The sequence below is a fragment of the Lactuca saligna genome, chromosome 4 (assembly GCF_052625555.1).
Source record: "Lactuca saligna cultivar CGN05327 chromosome 4, ASM5262555v1, whole genome shotgun sequence".
In the NCBI taxonomy this organism is placed as follows: Eukaryota; Viridiplantae; Streptophyta; class Magnoliopsida; order Asterales; family Asteraceae; genus Lactuca; species Lactuca saligna.
In genome coordinates, this window is record NC_136420.1 from 8281729 (window position 1) to 8305119 (window position 23391).

General features: G+C 34.3%; 2 protein-coding genes and 2 long non-coding RNA genes across 4 annotated transcripts; 2 read left to right on the plus strand and 2 right to left on the minus strand.

Moving 5' to 3' along the window:
* Window positions 1-138: 138 nt before the first annotated feature.
* Window positions 139-1249, minus strand: LOC145044320 (uncharacterized). The gene is made up of 3 exons (XM_078993188.1): window positions 984-1249; window positions 578-864; window positions 139-467 (listed from the first exon to the last, which is right to left on the minus strand). The coding sequence occupies exons 1-3, from the start codon at window positions 1035-1037 to the stop codon at window positions 395-397; spliced, it is 414 nt and encodes a 137-aa protein (XP_078849314.1). The 5' UTR covers window positions 1038-1249; the 3' UTR covers window positions 139-394.
* Window positions 1250-2029: 780 nt separating this feature from the next.
* On the plus strand, window positions 2030-2531 carry LOC145044321 (uncharacterized). Its single transcript, XR_013681282.1, has 3 exons — window positions 2030-2076; window positions 2150-2225; window positions 2327-2531. It is a non-coding gene; the product is annotated as an uncharacterized LOC145044321 (long non-coding RNA).
* Window positions 2317-3873, minus strand: LOC145044322 (uncharacterized). Its single transcript, XR_013681283.1, has 3 exons — window positions 3766-3873; window positions 3617-3681; window positions 2317-2432 (listed from the first exon to the last, which is right to left on the minus strand). It is a non-coding gene; the product is annotated as an uncharacterized LOC145044322 (long non-coding RNA).
* Window positions 3874-4709: 836 nt separating this feature from the next.
* Window positions 4710-10969, plus strand: LOC145039252 (uncharacterized). The gene is made up of 9 exons (XM_078987330.1): window positions 4710-4724; window positions 4797-4869; window positions 4941-5189; window positions 5299-5370; window positions 5481-6151; window positions 6270-6510; window positions 6594-8410; window positions 8453-9666; window positions 10918-10969. The coding sequence occupies exons 1-9, from the start codon at window positions 4710-4712 to the stop codon at window positions 10967-10969; spliced, it is 4404 nt and encodes a 1467-aa protein (XP_078843456.1).
* Window positions 10970-23391: the final 12422 nt, after the last annotated feature.

Sequence of the window (23391 nt, forward strand, 5' to 3'; positions counted from 1 at the left end):
CAGTTTGGATAGAATTTGAAGTGCTTATCTGATAAGCACTATGATAATTTCGAAGTTAGTGTTATCTTTTTCTAATTAATAATGATATAAACTGTAAAGATAATTTCGAAATTAATATGTTGACTAACATTGATCCTTAAAATTTGGGATATGAATGGTTTTGAGCGGGAAAATATTGACACCTGGGTAACCCTCTACAATAAATACCTATGGATTGTGTGACATTGGTTGCCTTTTAAAAGACATAAAAACAAGGCATGCATTTATACCCCAGAAAATAATAATGTAATAGCAAAGGAAAAACAACACCATAAAAACATGTTACTTATTTGAAACAATCCAAAAAAAAGACAACCATAAAAATTCCAACATCAAATAAATCTACTAAAAAAACTTAGGTGTTAACAACTGCATCTTCATCATCCTGAGATGGCTGGTTTTCAGCTGCAACAGTAATCAAACCACTCCTGACAAAAAAATAAAATTTAAGGCATTCATAAGTTTCTTGATCCTTGAAATATATAAAAAAAAACAGTTTTTCATGATCGTTTGTAAAACAAAGTACAAATGATCTTACCCGACATCAACAGGAAATTCACCATCTTCTTCATCACGAAGCCTATAACATCTGTTTCGGCTTTGAACTTTGACACGGGGTCTCTTCAGTGGTGGTGACAAAGTTTTTGGTTTTGTTGAATCTAATGTGTCAGACTTTTCCACAGCTTCATCATCCAGCTTTTCATCTTCAGAACTTAGAATATCAATAACCTCATCCCAATTCCAATTTAGCAATGCCCATTCCCTTTTCTTTTCTTTCTCATGTTTCTCATGCATACAAAGTTGAAGGATGATTTGATCACATTCCTGCTTATTTACAATGCTACTTGAGTTCGACATTATGGCCATTTTTCTATGTCAAAAGTAGTATTAGTTACAACGTAACAATTAAATCAAAAGAGAAAACAAAAAATATGTGAACATACCTTCTTCCCAGGTGGAAGAATCAAGTCATTATCGAATTTCAGAGAAGCAAACATAGGTATTTATTGTAGAGGGTTACCCAGGTGTCAATATTTTCCCGCTCAAAACCATTCATATCCCAAATTTTAAGGATCAATGTTAGTCAACATATTAATTTCGAAATTATCTTTACAGTTTATATCATTATTAATTAGAAAAAGATAACACTAACTTCGAAATTATCATAGTGCTTATCAGATAAGCACTTCAAATTCTATCCAAACTGATTAGGATTTTTTAAATTGTCATTTAAAAAAAAAAAACTGATGATATACATTAAATCTATCTCATCCATTAATAACAAACATGTTTTGTAATCTGTACATATATACGTATTTAAGATTACGAATCTTGCTTCCATACTTTACCATCAAACCATTTGTTCCATTGATTTCATAAAACCATCTGTTCTATATGCTATATCAGAATCAAACAGGTATTGAACTTTTACTTTATTTCATAGTACAAGCAATATGTATTAGAAAAACCATCAAGTATAGCAATTATTAACTGAAGTGTTTTTCAGTTGAAATGGATATTTATCATACTACTGTTAATGAATTTTCTGCTTTGGGGAAAATATATGAATGGTGGAACATTACAAGTGTTAGAGTATTGTATGTTTGGGAGGACATGGAAAACAACAGGATGCTCTTGTGGATGATAGATCGCCAGGTAAGGTTTTTTTCCAATTAAAATATTCAACTTCTATTAAAAGTTTAATTTTGTAAATAATACCATTACCATTTTGTTATTTACACCATAGAGAAAAAATATTAGCAATCATACCTCGCCATTTAGTGCCCGGATATCGAAACATGAATCTGAAAGGAAATGTATTCTCTGTGCAACATTTCCAAGTTGATGAATACCATTTGGACAATCCAATGTACCAACAGTACAAAATCTGCACCAGTGATAAGGCGATAATGATAAACCATGCCACAACTTTTACTCGGTTAGCAAGCGATTTTGCCAGTGGATATCCACTTTATCCAATTGTGTCTGCTGTCACAACTGTTGCACAAGATCATACAAATAAAAGAAGGCTTGTTGGTATATTTATATCTTTTCTTTAATCATTTTTATATCATCTACTATAAATTTAACAAGAAAATATGTTTTTTAGATGTGGTTGGAAGAATAGTATGGGGAAATCGAATCAGACAGCTGCGATCATTTGAGTTAATTCTCCAAGATGAGACGTAAGTATATATGTATTCAAAAAACACTTAAAACAACATAGTTTTTTATTAAATTTATTATCATTCATTATAAGAGTTTAAACAGCATTACCTTTTAATAGGGGGAACGTAACAAAGTTATTGTTGTATAACGTACCAGCAAACCTTATGATTAAGGTTATTGTTGCAACATACAACAAATCCATACTCTATGTTTCTTGCATGAAGCTGGTCCACAACAATTTGGGTCAGTTAAAAAATATGATCAGTATATAATTTATATTAATATCAACATATTCCAAATTGTAAATACATATTATTAAATTTTATGCCACATGTTTCATGTTTTTGCAGGTAATTTATTGGTTTATACTGTTTTAACCGACTTTGATGTTGAACCACAAATGTATGAAGCTGATAGGATTAGAGCTAGATATTGATGAGAGTATTAGAAAAAGATTTTCTTGAAAACTTTTTTAATTCCCGTGTTTTCAATTCAGTTGTGGAACTTTTAACACATATGGTTTTACCACATTATATCTTTTATCAGTTTTAAGTTTTATTATTGGTTTTGTTAATTTGTTAACTTTTCATTCGTGAATGTGGTGTTTTTATTTTCTTTTTGACTTACTATATATATATATATATATATATATATATATATATATATATATATATATATATATATATATATATATATATAAGGGAAATACTTCATGGCAGTGAGATTTATAGCAGGGTTTATAAGGTGGAACTGGGTAAAATTTTCCATTTTGCGAAGACTACAGGGATGCGAAATGAAAATTCTGCACTTTTGTCTTTTTATGATCCCATTTTGCGAAGTTGGACCACTTATATTATTTCTTGAAAAGATCAGGGGCCAAATGCGAAACTCTTAGCTTTCTTCCCCAATTCGCATTTATACATTAAAAACTTCGCATTTTCATTCAAGTTCTTCGCATCTTGCATCCATCCGTCTTTGAGTTCATTCGCATTTCATCGCATTAACTGAGAAATTAATCAGTTGTCTCATATTCGCATTTCAGTTGTTTGAGAAACCCAGATACGAACCCAAATGCGAAACCAACTGATTTCAAATGCGAACCAACCAAAAATCATCAACCACGTACTTGTGTCACCAAATGCGAACTGAATATCACCATTAAATTCTCCTCGCATTCTATAGATGCGAACACAATCCAGATCTCCGACTCCAAGCTTGCGAAATCAAAATCAATTAACCTCAAACAACAAATCGTGAACTTCTTATGCGAACTGTTTTGACCCACAAAACCAAATGCGAACTCAATTGATGTCATATGCGAACTGATTTCATAGATGCGAACACAATTGATTTCATATGCGAATCCACATCCATCGATATTCACCTCTATCCTTTCTCGATCAACTACCTCATCGTTTTTCAGTAATAAGTGTTTATCCCCATGAAACTGCATCCACTTCCAACTGGATTAACCTATATTCATACTAAAATTTTAAAAAAATAAATAAATGCTAAAAAACCAAATAGGTTACTAAAATAAAAATAAAAAATTCATACCCATAATTAAAGCTATATGCTACTTCATCGTTTTTCAGTGATAACTGGTTTTCGTCCATCAAACTGTATCCACTTCCAACTCTGATTAAATTATTAGACCTGTATTAAAAAACAAGGAAAAAGTAAGAGAATTTTATACGTTTTTTCATGCAATTCCTATTTTTTTTTTTTTAAGAATCTACAAAAATAATAATTAAAATTGAATTACATGTAAAACCAATTCAAAACAAAAAATCTTATTTTGTTTCCCTGTATAATTTTGAATACTTTTCAACTAATAAGATAAAAGTAAATCAAAATGGATTACGAATTTTCAAATTTTATTATAAATATACACATAAGTATGAACTATATGTAATCCTTTCATAACAAACTTTTAACCTATATATATATATATATATATATATATATATATATATATATATATATATAGAGAGAGAGAGAGAGAGAGATATTTGCGTAGTAGATGAACCATAGGCGCCAATTGCAAACATATTCTATAATTATAATTTAACATATAAGAAGGCTTCATCGGTTCTACAGTCTGCTACTGCGTATGTTTACTATTTACGATTTTTACTTTCTCGATTATACACCATTCACACTCACTTTGTGTTCCTTTGTACATGCATAAACTACATATATTCTATCGGCTTCACAAAAACCATCTGCTCTATCGGATTCATCAAAATCAAACAGGTATGTGTATTTAACTTTAAATTATCTCTTATTCAAGTACTATATGATGAAAAAGTCTACTATTTATAGTATTTTTTTAGTTAGATGCAACGTGTTTCAAAGTAACTAGCTTCACCTAAGAAAAGAAGTATCATCAAACCAATATATGTCGGCAACTCAAGCATCATCTCCTTATAGACCATTCACATTACCAGAAACACATAAATAAAATCTGGTTTTGATCTAAACTATTATAACAAAAAAAAATGGTAATAAATTTCGTATTTGAATAATCATACTTTTTGATTTGTTATGTATAAAATAAAGTATACATTTTTTTGTGTGTTTTACAGTTTGCAATGAGGTTTGACGGTAAAGAAAATAAACATAATAATGTTATCCAAATTGATGCAGAAAATACAAAAGGTATATCACATATTTACAATCATTATTAGTATATCATCGTTATACATTTTTCATTTAAAAAAATATTGCAGAAAAACGAAAAGCATATAATAAGGCATGTTACGAACGACGAAAGGAGAAAAACAAAATGAGACGAATAGCTAATGGGGAAGGAAATAGTCAAAACGCAACATTTTTGTCAAATGTGTCAACAGTAAATAGGAATCTGGTGGATATTACCAATGCATCTCCTACATGTGTAATGGATTTTGGTCAAAAAAAGTTGATTTATAATAGAAACCCTTATCAACGTCAGACGGAACCAACCATAACAAAACCAGGTAACTATGTCTAAAGTTATCATATTACAATCTAAGTAGTACAACATTACATTTAACCATAATCTTTCATAATTTACATTCTTAATGAGAAATTTTTGTTTATACGTAGGTATTCAAAGTCAGCCTGACGTAATACTACCTCCACGCGATGAATTGATAACTCAAATTTCAACATCAATAGGTCAGTATTTGATTTTTACCGAAAAATATCATATATATTGGCTAATAATTATGTGTAATTATTTTAATTTTATTTATATTACATTTAACTAATGAATAAAATGTCTACAGATCCACAAGGTTGTATCCATGGCAATGTCACTCCATCAGTACAAAATGGTAGCATCTCGGATGATCCATATAGTTTTGTTTTCGCCGGTATCCGTAAAAAACATCGTGTGGTGAAGTTCAATGATATATGTAGTTATTGTGGGGCAAAACGACTACAATTTGAATCTGCTGGCTTTTGTTGCATGAGTGGAAAGACAAAGTTGGCAGACTCATCTATTCCTGACGAATTACACAATCTTTTCACCTCAGAAACAAAATTAGGCAAATTGTTTAGAAAGAATATACGTGCATACAACACCAACTATTCATTTGCATCTATGGGCGTAGAAGTGGATGAATCGATGGCCAATATGACATCTGGGGTATACACTTTTTGTGTGAATGGAGGGATATACCATAGAATCGATCAGTTAGTTCCAAGGAAAAAGGATGAACCTAAGTTCTTACAATTGTATTTTTACGATGTTGAAGCTGAGATGTCAAATAGACTCGAATGGAAGAATCTTGCTAAACCAATTGTTGAAATTTTGACTCGCGTTCTTGCTACAAACCCATACGTTGCAATATTTCGTAGCCTTGCTGATCTAGGACCGCTCGACAATTACAGAGTCACTTTAAATGCATCAGTAGAACTAGACCAAAGGGTGTACAACCGGCCAACCACATCCGAGGTTTGAAATTAATTATGTACATATGTTTTTGAGAAAAAAGATGTTTCATGTATTAAATATAACTATGCAAATTACGTACCAGTTTTAATCATATTTTTTCTATTGTATAATTTCACAGGTTGCTGGTATTTGGATTGAAGGCAATGACAACATAACCGCATATAAAAGAAGTATTATAGTATATGGAAGGTCCGACAAACCAAAAACAATTCAATCTTATTGGGGATGTTATGACCCATTGTGTTATCCTTTATTCTTTCCAAATGGTGAACCTGGATGGCATTCTAACATACTAAGGCAAGGGGTTTCATTCAATGAGATGGTTAATGACGACCAAATCTTCGATGAAGATCTAGAAGGTACGCATAGCCACAATTTTAATATTGTTAAATTTTACAAATGTAAAAATTGATATAATTTATTCAATTTAATCATTATGTAGAGACTGATATAAGAACGGGTAGGAAAACTGTAACTATGCGGGAGTACTACTGTTACAAGTTGCAGATTCGATCAAACTTGAAGGTAATTATGTTAGGAGGGAGATTATTACAACAATTTGTGGTAGATATCTACATCAAGATTGAGACTTCGCGTTTGGAATTTTGTAGAAAAAACCAATCTACAATAAGAGCGGAGTTATACCAAGGTGTTGTGGATTGTGTCAATGCCGGTGAGGTACAAGCAAGTATGATTGGGCAACGTGTTGTTTTGCCAGCAAGTTTCATCGGAGGTCCTCGTGACATGCGACGACGATTTCTCGATGCTATGGCTTTAGTTCAAGATGGAGGGAAACCTGATATATTCCTTACAATAACGTGCAATCCGAATTGGCCTGAAATCCAAAATGAGTTACTTCATTTTCAAACAGCACAAGATAGACCAGATCTGGTTGCAAGAGTTTTTCGTGCTAAGTTACATGACCTTAAGGAACAACTCTTGAAGAGGCACGTCCTTGGTGTGGTGAGTGCATATGTTTATGTAATAGAGTTCCAGAAACGTGGTTTACCACATGCTCATTTTCTCTTAATAATGAAACCTGAATGGAAGCTCACCAATACAGACCATTATGACAAGTATGTGTGTGCCGAAATTCCAAACCCGACAAAGTATCCTATACTACACGATCTGGTCAAATCACACATGATACATGGTCCTTGTGGTACATTAAACAAAAAATGTTCTTGTATGCAAGGTGATCCACCAACCTGTCGTTTTAGATACCCTCGACAATTCAACGAAGCCACAACACAAGGAAAGGACACATATCCGGTTTATCGAAGGAGAGATAATGGAATTGCTGTGAATAAACAAGGTATTATGATGGATAATAGATGGGTTGTCCCATATAACCCAAAGTTGTTGATGATGTTCAACTGCCATCTAAATGTTGAGGTTTGCTCGAGTATAACATCAGTGAAATACATCTTTAAGTATATTTACAAGGGTCATGACAAGCAAGTTATCCATATTGATCCAGATGCACAACCTGTTGTTATCAATGAGATAAAACGTTTTCAGGATGCACGATACGTCTCCGCTCCAGAAGCAGTATGGCGAATTTTTAGCTTTTCTCTTAATCAAATCCACCCTAATGTGATCACTTTGCAATTGCATCTTCCAAACCAACAATTGGTTAGGTTCACTGATGATGATGCAATGAAATCAGTTGTTGAGAGGGAGAAAGATAAGAGATCAATGTTGACTGCATTTTTCAAGATGAATAAAGATAACGTTAATGCAAGAGAATATTTATACAAAGATTTTCCCAAACACTTCACATGGAATAAAGAATCGCGTCTATGGAATCCTCGAAAAGTATCACGAGCAGTTGGTCGTTTGGTTTCTGCAAATCCTGCTGAAGGTGAGCGATACTATCTACGTGTGTTATTATGTCATGTTAGGGGTCCTACATGTTTTGAAGATCTGTACACAGTCAATAACGTAAGACATCCCACATTTCGAAAAGCGGCTCTTGAAAGAGGGTTAATAGAGACAGATGATAGTTTATCGCAGTGTCTTGTAGAGGCCTCCTTGTTTCAGTTTCCAAATGCTCTCAGAAGGTTGTTTGCAACGATATTAGTTTTTTGTGATCCTGGAGATGTTCGCAAGATATGGAATTCCCACTACAATTCTCTCTCCGAAGATTATAGTAGACAATACGATAATGTCAATCGAGTACAAAATATGGTCCTTACAAACATAAGCGTATTCCTACAGTCTATGGGTAACAAGCTTGATAACTTTGATCTCCCGACTGTAAACACCGATTTGAATTTTCAGTCTGGAGTTTTTTGAGAGGTACAAGAAGAATGCTCTATAATTGTGGAAGATGACCATTTGCGTGCCAAAGAGTTTCTCAATCCTGAACAAAAATATGCATATGATGAGATCATGAGGCATGTGTGTACTGATTGTACAGGAGTGTTCTTCATAGATGGTCCTGGCGGAACAGGAAAAACATATCTGTACAAAGCTTTACTTGCTAATATACGCAAACTTGGTCATATTGCACTCGCCACAGCTTCATCGGGTGTTGCGGCTAATAACATGCCTGGGGGGAGAACAGCTCACTCGCATTTCAAACTTCCTCTAACTCCAGATAATAACTCATTCTGTAGAATCCAAAAACAAAGCGGTACCGCTCAACTACTTCGGCTTGCAAAAATAATCATATGGGATGAGGCATCGATGGCAAAGCAACAGGTGGTGGAGGCGTTTGATCGGACAATGCAAGATATCACTGGGGTGGCACTCCCTTTTGGTGGAAAGATAATGGTTCTGGGAGGCGATTTCAGACAAGTATTGCCAGTCGTAAGACGTGGGACACGAGCACAAATTGTAGACTCTAGCCTACGAATGTCGCCTCTTTGGTCTTCGATTATAAAGTTGCGGTTAACAATAAATATGAGAGCACTTACTGATCCATGGTTCTCAAACTTTCTATTACGGGTTGGTGATGGAGTTGAAGAAACAGTGGACGGAAGTTTTATTCGCATCCCTGATGATATGGTCATTCCATACACTGATAAAGAAAAATCATTAGATTCTTTGATTGATGCAGTGTTTCCCTCATTGGAATTTAATAGGTCTGAATCAGATTATATCATATCGCGGGCAATATTATCTACAAAAAATGATAGTGTCGATGCGATTAACGATTACATGATCGATCGGTTTCAAGGAGAAGAGAGAATTTACTATAGTGTCGATGAAGCCATAGATGATAAAAATGGCTTCTATCCGTTGGAATTCTTAAACTCGATCAGTGTTAGTGGTTTACCTCCGCATTACCTTCGATTAAAAGTTGGATGTCCGATAATACTGTTACGGAATATTGACCCAGCAAATGGGTTGTGTAATGGCACCCGATTGATATGTAGAAGCTTTCAGCAAAATGTTATTGATGCAGAAATAGCTGTTGGTCAACATGCAGGAACAAGGATATTTTTGCCTAAGATTCCTTTATGTCCATCTGATGATGATATGTTCCCATTCAAGCTAAAGAGGAAACAGTTTCCTATTCGATTGTGCTTTGCAATGACAATCAATAAAGCTCAGGGACAAACAATTCCATATGTAGGTATCTATCTTCCAGAACCAGTATTCTCGCATGGACAACTTTATGTTGCATTGTCCAGAGGGGTTTCACGTTGCAATACAAAAGTATTAGTACAGCCTAACGAAAATTCAAAAGGTGATGGGGTTTATACAGCAAATGTGGTGTATAAAGAAGTATTGCACGATTAATATTTTGTATCGTCTTGACTGGTTGCTTTTTATTGGTTATTTGATGCATGATGTAACAAATAACACCATAGTTTGATTATATTGTCTTCAACATGTACTTTTTTTTAACATAACAATTTTGTAATGGAAACATATCACCGAAAGAACTCACGTGCCCCGCCGCTTTGCGCGGGTAGACGGCTAGTGTCTTAACAAATAAAATCACTACTTGGTTGCACTAATAGGTAGCACATGGAAACATAATCGAATACTCAATGACACAACCTAACATTTAATACTTCTTTACGTAAGGGACATAGTATAAAAACATAAAATATAAAGGGGGATTTTTCCTTGTTAATTAAAACTAAAAATTGCAGTGAAATAACCTTACAAAAATTCAATAATAAAAAGACGTTTCAATTCTGACGCAACATTTCTAATTATGCAATCAATCCGGATCTGCTTACTTAAGACGTGTTTTTTCTAAGTTGGTATTGAAAACTACTAACAAGCTTTAGTAAGTTCTCTTTTATTAAATTAAATAACTAAAACAAGTTCTTCAGTTATGCTTAACTTTTTACTAACCTAATTAAACAAACTCTTAATCAAGTTAGAAAAGAAGCATTATGATTTGTGTAAAATTTAGAACAATATTCAATATTTCTCATACGCCTCAAAGTGAAAAATATGTGATTTTCAGTTTATATCAGAATCAAATCTCAACACTGAACTGTTATTTATTACCGCCTTATTAAATCAATTATGAATTTTAATAACTGATTAATCGGAATGATTTAATCCTAATCAGATGATCTATCTGAAAAGAACTAAAATCAAACATTCATTAAACTTAAAATTGAAACATCTAGATAGAATCACATAATAAAACCAAATCTAATTATTAATCACATAAAAAGTACTAATCTTTGCAGTACTGAAAAACTAAGGTTTTAACCAGACACAACTAAAATCGGATCTAAAACAATAAAAAGTAAATTAAAAGATAAAACTAAACTAATTGAACTAACTGGTAGGATAGCAATCTTCAGATCTTCGTATCTTGCTAGAAGACATGAAAAACGTTGAAAAAACTATCTAAAAAGCCTCTAAAACTCATCTGCAGTCGTCTAGGGTTTGACTAAGAGGATAAGGGAGTATTTATAGGTCAGAAACAACAACAAATAATGACACAAGACTTACACGATTGTGTTTTCCGAAATACGCGCATCCAAAGCTAATTAAAGGAAGTACAATTTTATTTCTGGCCTCTAAAGTTATTATACGATCATGTTTTTAACTTCCACGATCGTGTTTCTTGTCCCACATTCGTGTTTTGTGGTCGTGGAGGGTCTTCAAGGATTTCCAAGTCGAAAAATGTCGCGTACGAGAAACACGATAAATAACATGATTTTGTTTTTGCCTAAAAGCTCCAAAGTCCATATATTTATCCAAAAGAATACTTCGATGCCTTTACACGATAGTTTCCTAGGGAAACACGATATTGTTTTCCATATTTCGCAGTTTATTGACTTATTTCTTCGATTAAGGAAGCTTCTAATCATTCCTCAACATCAATCATCTATTTCCAGCTCCATTAAGCTCCTATAATGCATCCGAGCTGATTCCAAAAGCTTCCCATTTATTGCTTCCTTCGAAATACCTGAAAATAACATAAAAATATGACCAGTACGAGAATTCGGTGAAAAAATGATTTAAAAATTATTCAAACTAATGCAAAGCACAAATGCATAAAATATGATGCAAAACACTAATAAAAACTAATATAAAATATGCATAAAATGACATCTAACAAATCACCCCAAGCTTAAACTGTGACATCCCCTATTTTTCAAAAAAAAAACTTTTTCTTTACACTTTAAAATATTATGTGTCTTTGTTGTGGAAAATCCCAGTTAAATAAAACATTTTTATGAGATAACAATATTGTTTCAAAATATTAAAAACACTATGGATGTCATAATTCATATCCAACATATGTTACAACGCAAAGACATAAGATCCTTAATACTATTACAAGCTTGTCTCTTATTTCACTCAACATCTTATTTAGTTTTCAGCAACTTTAGTTCTACTACATGTAATGCATATAAATTGAGCGAGTCAGGTTGGAAAACCTGATGTGACACATAGAGTTTTTAAACGAATAATATTTTAATGATAAATAATCATATATAATAATCTTGCAAAACAACCATTACCAGACAACATAGATAATTAAACCAACATAGATATTTATAAGACTGTCAACCCGTACATACCCTGTCCAACTGATGCTCACAAATCTTAATTAAACAAGCATCTGGAAGAATCACCTTACCCGATGAATCTTTTGAGTGACTGTATGACTACCCAACTAGGGGATTCCTTGGCTAGTGTAAGTCATTTAAAGGAACCCAATGTTTAGAGTATTGATAAATATGGTATATCATTTTATCTACATCTAAAGAAAACAAGAAAAGGTTAACAAAAAGAATTGTGTTCCAGATATTCTATTATAATTGAAGAACCATTGAAAATATATACATGAATATTGCTTGAATAGCAAGCAAAAATAGAAAAAAAAAAAAAAAAAAAAAAAGGAAACTAGATTAGTAGACAATATAGAATAAGGAAAACAAATCAAAATCAATCTCCTTTAACATTTGTGGGTTATAAGTCCATACTAGCAACGTAATTCACAAGACAATATAGATTATCCAAGTGTTGTCATCCTATTCTAATAGATGAATCAGAATTACATGTCGATTGTCCAAAACTGATACACCATTTATGGTTGTCTAAAAAGAGGAGTATTGCTACACTCCGCTTTAATCTCACACTCTACCACATAATGAGACTTATTCACTATTCAACTTAATTTTAACTAAGCATCCTTTACAAGTCTTGTTTTATAACTAAAAAAAGACTATAATAAAAGTAATCGACATCCAATGCAGTTCCTGATAATGCTATCATAATATACAAATAGCACAAAATACAGATGATACATTCAACGCCTATTAAATCTTTTAAGTAATAAATACTGTTATTAAGATTATACTCTTGAAAGTAACTACGCACTCACCTGGTTAAGGTGAAAGACTTTTGGTTATGTTTTTGCTTCGCTTAATACATCCGCCTTTTCTTTTAAAAGGGCCACATATAAACATTACTACGTCTTGGTTATCGTTTATATTATTTGTGATTATAATAATGGTTTCTCAGATTTATCAATATTCCCAAAATAATGCTCACTTATAGTTGAAAAGGAACAACTAGGTAAGATCATATTGGAAGTAGGATCCGATTGGCATATAAAGATATATTGTTTGGAAATTCCACTTTAATACCTCACAAATCTAGCCTAGACATCATTATTGTAAGTAAATCAATTAGTACAACAATTGGCGTTATTGATAAATCTTTTTTATAGGTTCATAATAACGACTATGAACATAAATATAAGTTACACTTAAAGCATAGTAAGTATAACTCAACTTATAGGTTGTTTAGCGGAAAACCAGACACTTCACGGGCATAACTTCGAAACCAAAAGCTTTATTTCTTTGGGGTCTCTAGCAGTATAGAGCTTCGCTACTAAAACAAAAGAACTCATGGAGTCAGGCCTCAAGAGTTTGGGAGAAATTAGGAAGAATTTGGATGAGTTTTTGTGAGAAAAATGAGTGCAAAAAGGACATATACATATAAAATTCCGGAAGGCGCGTCGCGCCCTACCATGTGTTAGCATCTACATGCCAGGCTTCGGGATTAGGGGTTCAACCAAACTACGACATGCGTTGTGATCTTGACAATCCAAATTTCTTATTGTTCTAAAAATCACAACTTCACATATGAGCTCCATTTTCGACTTTCTTTATATCCTCGGTTTTGTATCATCAAGTACTACAACTTTCATTTAAATTGTTTTGTCCAACAGGCAACCTATTTTCATTTTGATTTTTATTGCACACATAGTTGTATCGTTCCGAATTCAAATCTTTGAAAAATCATAACCTCCTCATACAAAGTCAGATTTTGGAGTTCTTTACATTGACATATTCATATTCACGACTACTACGACTTTCGTTTAGATCATTCGTCATTGTAATGATTCCGGACTTCAATCTACTCTTACCACCATATACGATGAATGGTTATCTTCCAGGAGGATTGGTGCACACGATCTTCCTTCCACTTGATATGTTCACAAGATTTTCTCTCAACCATTCCATGCCAAAGATGACATCAAACTTATTTAATTTGAAGGAAACAATTCATTATGGAATTCATTTCCATTCAAGTCGATGGTTACACTTTTTGTTAGAATAAAAAGAATGAATAAATTCAAATAAAAAATGACATGGAAAATACAATCAAATTAGATGAACACACGAGAGTAAATAAGATTGATGATTTCAATAGAGAGTAAAGAATAGTTCAATACAATGACGAAGGAACTAAACTCTACAAGATACTCTCTCTCTATCTAACTAATCATCCTATATATACTACGTGAGAGAAGAGTCTGTTAGGCTCTGACCAATGAGGTCAGGATACCTAAGTCAACAACCTAAGTTGCGAACCTAAGTAATAAAATATATATGAGAAGTAAACAATCCATTTGTATGCAAATCAGTAAATACTTATACATGACAGACTTACGGAACCTTTCGCATATAGACGTAACACAACTAGATAATATTAGAAGAGTTTAGAAATGAAAAGTAACTTCATTGTTATCAAAATGTGTAATAATTCCAAGAGAATGAGATACATATACGGTGACCAAACGACGTAGTCAAAGAAGAAAGAAATTCATTATGGTTACAGGTCTAAGTCTTCAATGAAGGAACTTATATAAAAATGTTTTGATTACTTATTTGAAAAATTATCCAATTGTTAAAGTCAAGCGAAATACAACTTTACATGGAGTCAAAATTGTAACATCCCGTTTAAATAGAATAATCAAAGAATAAATCTGGAGCCCCGAGAGGTAATTTATTATTATTTTAGATTACTATAGCCCAAAAACAAACAATAATTACCGGGATGTTGGTTTCGGGGTTTGAAGTGTAAGTAAGGGACTTATTTTGAAAAGGTTTTGTAAGAGGAAGGGCTATTTGACATCTTTTGAACTGAACGTGAAAGGATTTTAAAAGGGAGGGGTTTAAATGGTAAATTCTGTATTTTATTTGAAAGAAATGGGATAAGGAGGGACTAAGAGTGTTATTATAGTAATGAGTTTGGATGTGTCGGGTATATAAGCTACGAAACCCTAACCCTACCTAAACCTCTACAGCCTCTATCATCAGGACTTTTCATCCACCAACCCCCCTCCTTGCGCTCATACGCCGCGACCACCACCACTTATGTCACCGAATGTCGCACGTAGATGGGAGGGAACCATCGTGACCAGTCGAATGAGCCTCGTCGGAGGAGTTGTCGTCGATATTGGAACCGTGGGACCACTAGAAGCGATGAGACCCTCTAGCTACCGCCTTGGTGAGGAGATCGCCACTTGGTCGCTGCTACTCTGCCGTCGGATCCCCACGAGCGCAAGCACCACCGACAACGATGAAGCCGGAGGAGCTAGAACCTCGTTGCTGCTACGCTACCCTGTTCGCTTCTCCTTTTTGTTCCGTCGTCAGCCATGACCTGCCGCCACCGTTTCCGACCAATGGTGCCGCTACTTCTGTTTATGTTGAAGACATGTGTCGTCGGTTCGTGGGTATCCAATTAGCTTGGGTGTGTTGCTGCGTGTTTGGAAACCAAAGGAAACCACCGCCACCACCGTGAGGTGGTGGCTGCCATTGTGAAACAACTGCTGCTGTCATCTTCATGTGCCACCAGGTGGGTGGCTGGGCTTATCTCGCAAACAGAAGAGTGTGTGTCATGTGTGTGTCGTGTGTGTGTAGTTGTCTTGGCCGGAGTCACAAGAGGGCCACCACCACCACCGTAAGGTGGTGGCTGCCACTCTCTACCACTGTCTGCCGCCATAAGATGGTTGTAGGTGTGATTATTGGAAGTTTATTTTTGGTACATTTTGTGTATTATTGTAATTATAACCGGAATAATAATAGAAAAACCTACAACCACCACCGTGAGGTGGTGGCTACCGCCACCGGCTGCCGTGTCTGGTGGCGGTGTGCTTTGATTGCATTTGGACCTCGTTTGGGGGATGTTTGGATAATGTGGGATCAATGAAACCCTAATGGGCCTGAAGAAAACCTAGTGGGCCCAATGGAACCCTAATGGGCCCAATAAGGCCCAATGTGACCTAAAAGCCCAACCAATGGACTAATGGGCTAGTATTGGGTTGGAAAACTTTAATTAGGGTTTGGAAAACCCAAATGGCATAAGACCCTAATTTTGAGAATTAATCGGGACACACATGAGATTAGTTAATAACTTGAAATATTAAATAATAATCATTGGCAAAATTAACCTAAAAGCAATATTGGTCTTAATGGATTAAGTCCTTAGTAGATTAAGTCCTTAATGGGTTAAGTAGGCATGCTTAACCTTAATCATTATTTCATGTGAACGCCCTAATCTGATTTGGGCCTTGATTTGGGCCTTCTTAGTGGGCTTTGGTAATTGGACTATTAATGGACTTCCAAGAATAAGAAAATGGACTAAATAATTATATGGGTTTTAGGATAAGGCCCATGTGAGATTCTTGGGCCCAATTTGGAAAATTAGACCATAAATAGGCCTTTATGATCATTTGATATTGGGCCATGGGAGTTGGATTGGGAGAATTGGATGGGCCTTAAGGAAAGACCATGTAGAGGTCTAGGCCCAATTTGGAAAATTAGGTCATATGTTGGGCTTTGGACCATCATTTGGCTATCAGGCTTTTATAGTGTGAGTTGAACCTTGTGCTTGGAACCCAATTATTAATTGGGTATTGTTTTATGTTGACAGTGCGGGAATCTATCAACCAACAGCTGGGGTTGTATCTGCGGGACTTCAGTAGTGCCATGTGAGTTATCCTCATTATACTAAGGGGTCTAAGGCACCAAGACTGGCCCATTGGATGTATTATCCTAGCAGTGTTAGATGTTGATCATGATTTAGTATTGCATGCTAGTGATGTATTCTAGTTGATATGCTGGTTTGGAAAGTCTGTAGGACTACCTGTGATATTGTCTGATTTCCTGTATGTGTATTTATTTGTTACATGTCGACATGTTATGTGGGATGGGTTGAGGTTGTACTGCTCCGTGCGGTAGCCAACAAACCCTAGAGTATTCCAGATATGAGCTGAGGGCCCGGTAGGCATTCCAGACTCATGCTGAGGACTCGAGAGTATTCCAGAGATGAGCTGAGGGCCCGATAGGCATTCCAGACTCATACTGAGGACTCGGGAGCATTCCAGATATGAGCTGAGGGCCCGGTTGGCATTCCAGACTCATACTGAGGGCTCAATGGCATTCCAGATACGAGCTGAGGGCCCGGTAGGCATTTTAGACTCATACTGAGGGCCTAGAGAGTAGTCCAGCTTGTAAAGCTACGGACCTAGTGCATGCTGTTCTATTTTGATTGATACGATATGTTAATGTTGATATTGCTATGTGGATTGTATGTGTATCAGTATTTTGGGGGAACTCACTAAGCTTTTGGGCTTACAGTTTCAATTTATTGTTTCAGGTACATCAGGGGATCGTGGCAAGGAAAAGATGTGATCGTACAGCTCCTCACTTTTATGACTATGTTTCTGGGATACTCTGATATAGAACTATTTTAAAAACAAATTGGTAGTAACTATTGGTTTCTAAATGTTTTTAAAAGATTAAAATTGGCTTGAATTTTACGGGTGTTACAAGTTGGTATCAGGGCCTTGGTTTAAGTGAATTGGTGGAACATTCGTGTGAATCCAGTCTCAAAGCAAGGAAAGATTTTCAAAATGGTTTTGAAATGGTTTTCAAAATAAGTAAAGAAGGATGCAGGGTGTACAATCAGTCGGAGCTAGTAAGTAGACCCCAAAATTGTTGGATTAGTGTCTAAGTCCATAACTATTTTGGTATGTACTTGACCTGATGGTACATGGTCCTTTTGGGTTGCCTTCACCAAAGCAACTTGATAGGATGAATTATGGAGAGAAAGGATTAAATATGACTTATTAATATATTATGGGAATAATATATTAAAGGAGAAATCATATTGTTTAATTAATATTAGTCAAGAATTAATAAGAATTAAGTTTGTGGCTAAAAGAGATTAATTAAACTTAAGGGACTGGAATTGTAATTACAAGATAATTGCAATTGGGCTATGGATTACCTTACATTATAAGGTTGGACGAATTCTATGGTGAAACCCATAAGAAATCGTCCAAGGCTTTAAGGAAAGGAATCCATGAGCTGCTTAGGGCTTAAGCAGTCAGATTAGGGTTTCCTAGTTTAAATCCCTAATAGCCTACATGTATAAATAGCACCCTTAAGCCCCAAAAACGTGGTGAAGCTTCCTTCAAGGGTTTTGGACGGTTTTGGGTAGCCTCCTTCTCTTCTCCTCTTCATCCTCTTGCTCTTGGTGTTTGTGAACCATTAGAGGAGTGAAATTTGTGACTCTAAGCTTTCTAAAGTCATTACAAGAAGGAATTGTGATTGTTATTACTACATAACAATCAAGGTAATATCTTAAACCTATTATTGTGCTAATATTGATTATCACATGCTAGTATTAGGGTTTATAGTCTTGGATTAATTGCATGTACAATAGAGAAACCTAGATCCAAGCATTAGGGTTTGTATGAGCACATAGGATGTTCTTATGACAAAAACCCATCAGTGGTATCAGAGCCTAGATTGATTTCTATTGTAATGATGCATTATGTAGCTGAAAAATCGTTTTCTGGCCTTCTGTTCGACCTGACTCGGTGAGTCAGCCCTACTCGGCGAGTTCCACAGTGTGACTCGGCGAGTCGGAGCGTTAGACAGAGGGATTTTCGGATTTTATAGCTGTTTTGCTTAAAGATAATTACCATATTCGTTTTAAACCTATAAAATATGAATTTTATTGTTTCTTAATGAATATCCTTGCCAAAACACAAGATAATTACCAATTGATTAGATAATAACTTCTTCATATGATAAAGATTGAATTATTTGTATTAATTGGGTAACTTATTTTGCAAAAAATTGAAATTAGGTCAAATATAGATAATGATGAAATTAATTGTTTAATTTATATTATTTGTTATTTGATCTTTGTGTTATGAAAAGTTTTGATTATTCCCCTTTAGGTTTTATAGTTTAAATTTGAACATACAAGTTTTGTTTTTGAAATTTAAATAGTTCAAACCCAAATGTTTTGAATTGTTTCAAAACTTGCCCTCAAGTTTTGGAATTTAAATTATGATTAAAAGTTTAATTTTGATGTATATTTAAATTCTAAACCCTAATGTTTTGAAATGTTTCAAAACTTGTCCTCAAGTTTTTGAATTTAAATGTTGATTATAAGTTAATTTAGAAATGTTAAATTCTTAAACCCTAGTATTGTTTTGAAAAGTTCAAATCACACCCTTATGGTTTATTAATTAATTAAGGTGTATAATTAAAAAAGGTTTAATAAATTCTCAAAGTTTTGGTTTACAATTTAATTGAATTAAAAGTATAATCGTTAAATTAGACCACCTAGTATTTTAAAAGTGTAAAATACACCCTATACTATATATAACATTAAAAGTCTAACATTATATATATGTATTAGTAAAAGTCAGTATTACCGTTAGTAGGCCTCATTCACGAAGCTGGTCTATAAGGGGTGTTTAAGGAAATTGCCTATAAAATGGCGATTGAATGGGTATCCGCTCTTACCCACCGCACTCTTGACTAGTGGAGGGTCATTAGCCGAACAGGTAGGATAGGACAAAACCTTCCATTATAAGTATAATGAAGTACAAAAGTAACTAAATGTTTTACAAATTCCCAATCTTAGTTACTTTAGGAAAAAGTGAATTAATGCAATTCCATGAAATTACACTTTGTGCCCTTGCGAAGATATTAGTGGAGCACGTGTGGTTTACCGGCACACTAAATGGTTCTAAGAAAAGGTAGAAAAGGGTGACTCAATGTTTGTCATAGTTCGGTGGAGCGTGTGTGGTTTACCGGCACATCGAATAGGTGACCGTAACATGTGAGGGCACCATGTAAGTTTGCATGGTTATTCACACCTGCTTTGTGATCCTCGGCATCCAAGTCATAAACTAGAGGGGCATATCGAGATTCAAACATGCCATTGAAAAGTTCAATGAATCTCAAAGGATCTAGGAGTTTTCATAGATTTAAAACTTAAATTTCTTTTTCGTTTTTCATGGTGGAAAATTAGTGAATCGTTATTCACTTACCTTCTAATATTCTACAACTAGATTACGGCATCCCTTTTCTAGGTTGTAGCGTATTGTGTTGGGTCCTAGCCTTAGTATCTGTTTTGGGCGATTTATTAAGGACTCAATCAATCAACTAACTTGAATTTGTTTTCTCTCGTTTTGTAGATGTCAAAGTTCGACGCCTATGGTCTTCCCAAATCCCGTGGAACAAGCTTTCCACATGAAGATGATATTCCACGATTCGATCGAGGAACAATAAATCATGCTTCACTTCCTCCTCCTCCTCCTCCTGTTGTTCTCCCTAACCCACAAGATCGAAGAATTGAAAGGTTCAATGTCACTAAAGCCCTACTGGAAATGAAACCTGAAGATGGTAAATTCGTGTGTGCCCACATTCTAGGAATGAAATCACACATTGATAGGTTGATAATGTTGGGTGTGTCATTCTTGGATAAGTTGGCTATGAACTGGGTTATGCAGTCACTTCCCGAATCATATAATGAGTTCAAAAGAAAGTATTATATGATGGATCATGACGAAAGCCTCATTGACCTAACTTACATGCTCATTGCTGCTGAATCAGAAATGATTTGGCAAAGCAATGGAGCATATTTGTTGGGAAAGTCAACCAACCATGCTTCCGAGGACGTTCTAGGAGAACCGACCTGCGTTTTCTGCCAAGAGAAAGGGCGTTGGATACAAGTCTGCCCTAAGAGCCTGAAGAGTCCAGAAGATGGGAGAGTCAAAGAGTATGGCTGTACTTCAGGTAAAATCCACTATCTAACTCGATTAAGTTCCTATTCGTTGATTCTTAATACATAATGTGATAAGATTGCATTTGAATGTTTTGCAGGATCGATGAAAAGAGAGGAAGCTTGATGAAATAGAGCAAGATGAGTCTAATCACGAAGAAATGGATATCGATTGCATGGATTTGAAGATTAGATTTTGAGCTTAGATAGAGTTGTTAGGAATATTTATTACATAGTTTTTCAGTTGATTTTGCATTGTAAGGACAAATGTTTTTCGCTGCTTTTATAATTAAAATAAATTTTGTTTGACGTGTTTATTTATTTATTTCCTTGCAATGAAATCATTATGAAAAAATTGATGTTCGTATATTTACAACAAATGGATGTGATTCTTAATGTTGTTGTTTGTGGAAATGTCGAGAATTTACCAAATAGGGAAAATTTCTCATCGCCCAAGTTTCAATTGGATATAGATTTGGAATCGTACAACAAGAATTGTATGATGAATGAATAAACTTTCACATTTGGAAATTAGACTAATTTGTTGACAAAGTGTCAAGTGAAGGACTAGGAAATCAAGTACACAAGGTTATGTGTTTATCAAGTCCACCATAAGAGTAACAAAGATATTCGTCATGATTTACTAAAGGTTTAATAAATATGATTATACTTGTAAGATTAAGTGTAATTCTGAATTGATTGAAAAGTTTAAATCAATAGCAGAATGAATAAGAAGAATCAAGTAGGCAGAAAGATAAAAGTTTCTCCATTCTAAGAAGAAGGGAGAGTACCTTTTATTATGTTTTCTGATAAGTCTTAATGATTAAGGACCATATCTCAATTGATCCTCTAAGTAAGTCTTAGTACAATTGTATGTCTAAGAAGAGGAATCAAGAATTGAAGAAATGGTTAAATCAAGAAGTCAACCACACTTCGTTCCAAAACAAATCTTAGAGTTAAGATTGTGACATTGAGTGATAAGTATTAAGAAGGTTTATAACATTCATCAAATGTGGAAAGTTTTGATGTCTTGGATAAGACAAAGACCAACTAGGACCAATTTATGAAGTGTTTTTGATAAAAACTACACTAACTCTTGAATATTTGTCAAGAAATGTTTATTGATAAGAGAATCTTATATGTCAAGGAGTTAGTGGGAGTCTCAATGGTCTTCAAAGGTTTCATGAACAAATCAAAATAAACCTTATCTAACATCACTAGCACACGACTTGAGGTTTACAACCTATCGTGTCGACATTATTTTGTTTCTGTGCCATTCCAATTGAGTTAATTATGCATGTGAGTACTATGAGTTCTCATTTGAATGCATAAAAGGAAAGGACCTTGATCAATGAAAAATACATTGATAGGAAAAGGTGAACTGCTTAACTACTTGGAAGACATGGTGGGCAGTTGTGCTACCATGAGGCAAGAAATCAAGATTAAGAAAGTTCGGTCCATATAAGTTTGAATTTGTCGTAAACCTTGGTTTTGACAAATTCACATGGAAAGGAACACATACACCATTAAAATCTAAGTGTCGTAAGATTTTTTTCCTTCATGAAAATGACTATGAGAAAATACTTTCACTAATAGAGATTTTAAGAAGATAGCAATTGTAAAATTGTTTTCTCAAATTTGATTATGGTTACGGTATCCCTCTCCATGATTCGAATTGTGAGATTTGGCAATTAGTCTTAATTGTTTAAGACACATATGAGCTATCTTGAATAAAGATGTATGAGATTAAGAAGCCTTGATAAAGGATTATCAAAGCATTAAGTATTAGAAACATGAACTTAAGAAATTCAATAGGTATTGTTTTCTGTAAGTTAAGCTATTTTCTGAATACATGTCAACGCTAGTGGGAGCATAAGCGTTATGTTTATAATAATAATCATGATAGTGGGAGCATAAATGTTATGATTGTATGATTATTAAGGCAGGTGTTGCAAGTTAGCAATATTAATTATAGAAAACAAGAGTCATACCTTGCAAAGTTGTAAGAGTTGAATAGTTGTTTTGCTATAATTAAGGGAGATAATATTATGCTTCATTTCAAATCTAAAGGCTTAGGTTGTGGAATGTTAATAATTTAGTCAAGGATACATAGTGTGTTCTTAAATTTCGATTATGATTACGGGATTCCTCTTCATAATTTGAATTATAAGAACATAGTACGTAGAATATTAAGGCAGAGGATTGATAAAGTATCAAATCTTTTTGTAAGACATTATGAATCGTGTCCCATACGCTTCGGGTATTGGATTGATTGCAAATGCTATAATATTTGATCATTCTAAAATTTTCCAAATGACTAACGCATTTAGAGGGAAAAAGGACAAGAATCGGTTTTGACTAAGATAATTAAACAACTATCAAAGGACAATCCAAGTTCATCGAGGATTGGTCGCTTGTGAGTA

Excerpts from the sequence above, each read along its gene's own strand:
- LOC145044320 (XM_078993188.1), bottom strand. The coding sequence starts at position 1,037 with ATGTTTGCTTCTCTGAAATTCGATAATGACTTGATTCTTCCACCTGGG. Across the intron at positions 865-983 it reads TTCTTCCACCTGGGAAGAAG|GAATGTGATCAAATCATCCT; the intron begins GTATGTTCACAT and ends GTAAATAAGCAG. Across the intron at positions 468-577 it reads GAATTTCCTGTTGATGTCGG|GAGTGGTTTGATTACTGTTG; the intron begins GTAAGATCATTT and ends TTTTTTTGTCAG.
- LOC145039252 (XM_078987330.1), top strand. Across the intron at positions 4,870-4,940 it reads TGATGCAGAAAATACAAAAG|AAAAACGAAAAGCATATAAT; the intron begins GTATATCACATA and ends AAAATATTGCAG. Across the intron at positions 6,511-6,593 it reads CTTCGATGAAGATCTAGAAG|AGACTGATATAAGAACGGGT; the intron begins GTACGCATAGCC and ends ATCATTATGTAG.